The 5,115-nt window shown below is 39.3% G+C and overlaps 1 protein-coding gene across 1 annotated transcript in view; it reads left to right on the forward strand.

The window, feature by feature from the left end:
* The window catches only part of dcp2 (decapping mRNA 2), a gene marked incomplete in the record, with an annotated part of 9,801 nt that extends 7,178 nt beyond the window's left edge, over positions 1 to 2,623 (forward strand). The window contains 1 exon segment of the mRNA XM_024264312.2: positions 1,523 to 2,623. Within this exon segment, the coding sequence (XP_024120080.1) occupies positions 1,523 to 1,653 (131 nt within the window).
* Between the last annotated feature and the right edge of the window lie 2,492 nt (positions 2,624 to 5,115).

Raw genomic sequence — 5,115 nt, forward strand, 5'->3', positions numbered from 1 at the left:
AGGGGTATCAAGACAGTATTTTACGGCCCCCACTTTCATATGAAAGTTTAATGTTGCTGCAGCCCGCAGGTTTTGTATGAATGGCCCTTTGACTGTGTCGTGTACAGATCGGACAAACCGACCAATCACGATGGGGTATATAGCTCTTGGGGGTGGGACAATGTTCGGGCTTGCAGCAGGGAAACTTTTAGGGCAGGAAACCATAACTCCGTCCCCATCGGTCAACACAGTGATTAACGGATAGGTTCTAGCTCTGTTTGCCTCCATGTTTGTCAAATTGTTCAAAACAGCCTAAAAAAAATTCTAAATTAGCCAAAACAGCTAGCATGTATTAGCTGTACTCCAAAATAGCCTTAAAAACCTTAGTTAATACCAAAATAGTCCAAAAAGCTAGCAGAATGCCAATTTTTAAAACTTTAAACTGTAACTTTTTAACTTTCATTCATTCATTCATTTTCTCGTCCGCTTTTTCCCTTTCGGGGTCGTGGTGGTGCCGGGGCCTAACTCAGCTACTGATGAGTGAAGGCGGGGTTCACCCTGGACAGGTCTCCAGTCTGTCGCAGGGCCTCAATCACACACCCATTCACTCTCACATTCACACCTAGGGGCAATTTAGAGTCACCAATTAACCTATGGAAAAGCCACACATAGCCAAATCTTCAATAATTCATTTCTGTAATATTCAAAGAAAAACAGAATACCAAAACATTTTGAAAAGTAGATATATAACATTATCTGCGATAATGTTTGAGGGAATGCTGTAAGCTGAATGTTGCCGCCTGAGATTCTAGTGCTGATAACTCAAGATTCTGAAATTGATAACTAAAAACGCTGAAGCTAACAGCTGAAAACCCTGAAGCTAATAACTAGCTAAAATATTAGCGAAATACTAAATTAGCCTAAAAAAATGAAAAAAGAATTCAGACTGCAGAAGGGTGAAATAAAGTCACGTTCTATGTGGGTCTCGGTCAGCGTTTCTGATGTGGAGCCGGGCCAAATGTGGAGGCGGGCCTGATCCGGCCCGCGGGCCGTAGTCTGGGGACCCCTGACTTAGACTGAAGGAAAACATTTAAATTTGTGAATAATTGTGTTTCTTTATATTATGAGGATTTACTTGTTACTTTAGTAGATGCCACACAGCAATATGACAAGATTTATTGAGGAATCATCTTGAAAATTCTAATTTAATAAATTGTACTAAATGCTTTGAGTGGTTTTTGGCAACACAATGAATAAAGTCCTTAACTGTAACTATTCTTAGCAAAGTCCTTGTTGTGGCTGGTTTATTCATACTTTCCAGTTTATTACATTTTCAATCATTTATTGTGTTGTTCTAGGAAAAATCACGTCAGTTTTAACAATTATGACAATTCCTTCCAAATGTAGAATTGTGTATTATAAACACAAGGGCTCTTGACAGGTGGGTCCTTTTTATGGGTGAGGTTTGAAGGCATTCCAGCAGTTTTCAAACTTCTTTTTGTTGAACACAAATCTAACCTCCACCATGACTTCTCTCTCTCAGTTATGGCTCCAAACCCTTCCAGCTGCCATTCAACAGTTGAAGACAAAGACGTTGTACTCTTTATGTCCTCCCAAGCTTTTCTCAATTTCAAATTTGATCGAGTTGCCATCATGAAGTGTTTTGACGTCTGAACTCAATCATTTTTCTTATTTCTGAGTTTGCCTTTAAATCACTGTAATTGCCGTCTGTCATAGCACGTGTGATATTGTGCTCTGTTATAAGGTGCTTGCTTCCTTTCACAATCAAAATTCTCCATTGTTTGTTACGTAGCTCCCAGTTGTTTATAATCTGTTTTGCTCTTTTCAGATTTCCTTTATTTTTATATAAAATAAGAGAAATATATAGATTGAGCCAGAATATATGAATTTGTAGAACTTGATGAATTTTTAAACCCATTTAGCTTTGTAAAAATATAAAACTGTCTATTGATGTTGAAAATAGTCTGAAATATTTTGAATTTTGTAGTGATTTTTACTTAAACTTTTGCAGCTTTTATTAGTGTTTAATAATTACTGTGACTGACAAGAATTTCATTTAGAAAAATTGAAAAAGACAGTTTAGAACACTTTGCTTTTGTTTTCTTTGCAACCTCATTGTCAATCATTGCAACTGTTCAATAACAGTTTTAAACATGTAAAGACTTCTATTCATTCTCATCTCGTCTCGTCTTTCTAGCAGCAAAGTTTTCTTTTAATGGCTTGTATTTTACATCAGTAGTTATGATTGAGAACATTTTAAAGTTTGTGGGTTGTCTGTTTTCCTCTTTCTTACTTTTCAGTCGCAAACAAATGTCTACAGGAATGAATTATGTTTCAAACGCTGAACCTCGAGTTACGAGTCGAGCAGAAAAAAGCTTAAAATTCTGAGGAACCAGTTAGTTTTTTATATTTATTGTATAGATTTGCTAATACTGTTGTTCAGTTTGCTCACATTTAGCTGATAGTTAAATACAATGTATTAAAATAGCACATATTAAGTGTACAGTTCTTCATCATAGCATGTTTCATAAATGAAATGATATGCATTCATCAAATCATGTGTACAGACTGTTTTTGTAAGTGGCTGTTGGTAACAAAATAAATGTGAGGTTCTAAACTGTAACTGTGATTGGTGCAGTCTTTTCAACTTATGAAATACTCACAACACCAATAAACGTCATGGAGATGTCTCCACTCCAAGTCCAGGTCTATGGAGCCAAATGGGGGCCATAAATATTTGAAACCCTAATAAAAGATTTTGAAAACAACATTGATCTTTTCAAAAAAATATGTCAAATGTCCAAAACTTTTTGCAATTTTAAAATAAACGTAATTATTTTCAGCTTCAATTGTTCTGTTTTTAAGGTTTCAAAACCTTTATTTATTTTTTTCACTTTCAAATCTTTCTTTTATTTTCCTTTTACAAACTGAAAATGTCAATTTGGGCGGGGCTAACATGAAGGACCAATCAAAATCAATGAGGGTGGTAACTTCAGTCCCGGTGCGTTCACTGACTCAGAAAATGTCTGTTTAGTCTACTATCATAGTCTGAAGTTGTCTCAAGACGGGTGGAAAAAGCGGAGTTTTATCGCGTACAAATCACGCGTACAAAAAGTCTGTTCTAGCCTGTTCAAAGCGCCATCTTATTGTGTAAAATACAGGCGTAGAAAATTGTGTTACCCAGACCAGTCCAGCAGGACTGCCACAGGGGCCCCAAAACCAGAGAGTAGGGGGGCACAAGAGCACAGAGGGTGCAAGCTCAAGCCCAGCAAGAAGGATACCCCCTTGCTGTACCAGGGGGCCCAGTTTGTGGCCCTACTCTCCAGAGAGCCCTCCCACCCCAGGCAAAAGCCAGGGCCCCCAAGGGAGACCCACCTCATGCTCCAGGCAATGAGCAATTAAAATACGTGCAGACGGGTGCCGGAGCCTAACCCAGCTACTGAAGGCTGAAGGCGGGGTACAACCTGGACAGGTCTCCAGTCTGTCACAGGGCCTCAATCACACACACATCCACTCTCACATTCACACCTAGGGGCAATTTAGAGTCACCAATTAACCTATGAAGCATGTTTTTGGACGGTGGGAGGAAGCCGGAGTACCCGGTGAAAACCCACGCATGCACGGGGAGAACATGCAAACTCCACACAGAAAGGTCCCAGCTGATGATTCTGTTTCAGATCCTCCAGCCGGGATTCGAACCGGGGCCTTCTTGCTTGAGGCAAGAGCGCCAACCACTGCGCCACCTTATCCATAAACACACAAATATGAGATAATACATGCACAATCTTCATACTTTTGTAAAAAGGAAACTTTTAAAATGTAACCAAATGATTTAGTTACCTGTTAGTACCTATGTGTTCACATACACTATGTGCAAAGTTGTGATGCATTCAGCGCTTAAAGGGAGGATGCCAGTGAATCTTGTCTTCATCATTCCAAAAGCACGTTCTTTAATCAAGCGTGTCCTGGAATGATGACTGCTGAAGCGTTGGGCTGCAACACCTTTATCCACCCGTTTGTAGGGACTGATGAGGGGGAGCGGGCGTTAAAGGTAAGGATAAAGTTCCCTGGAAGAGCATAGATCGACTGCCTGGCCAGTGGAATGTGACGGAGCACCCTGGAGTCATGCACCGACTCAGGCCAGGTGCCAATGAAACAACCCCAATGCTCATAAACAGCCTTCAGGATGATGGAGGGGAACAGTTTTCTGTTTCTGTAGTGGTGACCATCAGGGTCACGTGAAGGTTTGATCCTGATGTGGTATCGGTTGATGCCACCTGCAGCTTTGAGGAAAGCTCTTTGCTGCGCCAGCCGTGCAAACCCACGGGACTCCACCTCCAGGTCCTCAGGGATTTTTGGAAGATGAATGACCTGATGGTGAATGGCCACACCTCCTCTGTGACTCTGTGGGCGATGCAGTGGACAGTGGAACGAGGCATCCCAAACACTCTTGAGGCCACTCTGTAGGATGCTCCGCTCGCCAACCAAAAGAGAAACACCAGGGTCTCAATTACAGGACCCCAGCCACGTCACCGGTCCAGGTTGAGGAGGATTCTTTGTTCACTCAGAAGTCTGTTCTTGAATCTTCAGTGTTAAAAAAAGCAGAATTGGTAGACTTATTTTAATTCTACAGTACAGGGCTTTATTCTGGTTTAAGAGAAATACACAAGAACTACTTTTTTAGAACAAAAATATGGTTTTAAGTTTTTATGAGACTTAAGAGCATTTATATACCAAGGTGAATATGAAAATAACAAGATACTTAAATACTACTCTTACTGATTTCAAATAGGAGTAGGGTAAACATTGTTAAAATGTATTTTTGCAATTAAAGAAGTCAGAACATTTAAAACTATTTTATTGTTATTAATTAAATAGTTAATTATTGTTATTAATTAAATAGTTAATTATTAACAACAGGTTTTCATGCTCAGAAAATGGCAGGTACTTATTCTCAGTTACATTTACTAAAATAACTTGTGAGAAATAAATAATGATGATAAAAAAGTTGTATTTTTACTAAAGCATTTTCGGGTATTCTGCAAACCCACAAATTTACTGCAGAAGTTTTATGTTTTACAACCTGAAATGAAGTTGCTAGAATGTCCATTAAAC

This window comes from Oryzias melastigma, linkage group LG12, assembly GCF_002922805.2.
Source record: "Oryzias melastigma strain HK-1 linkage group LG12, ASM292280v2, whole genome shotgun sequence".
Classification (NCBI taxonomy): Eukaryota; Metazoa; Chordata; class Actinopteri; order Beloniformes; family Adrianichthyidae; genus Oryzias; species Oryzias melastigma.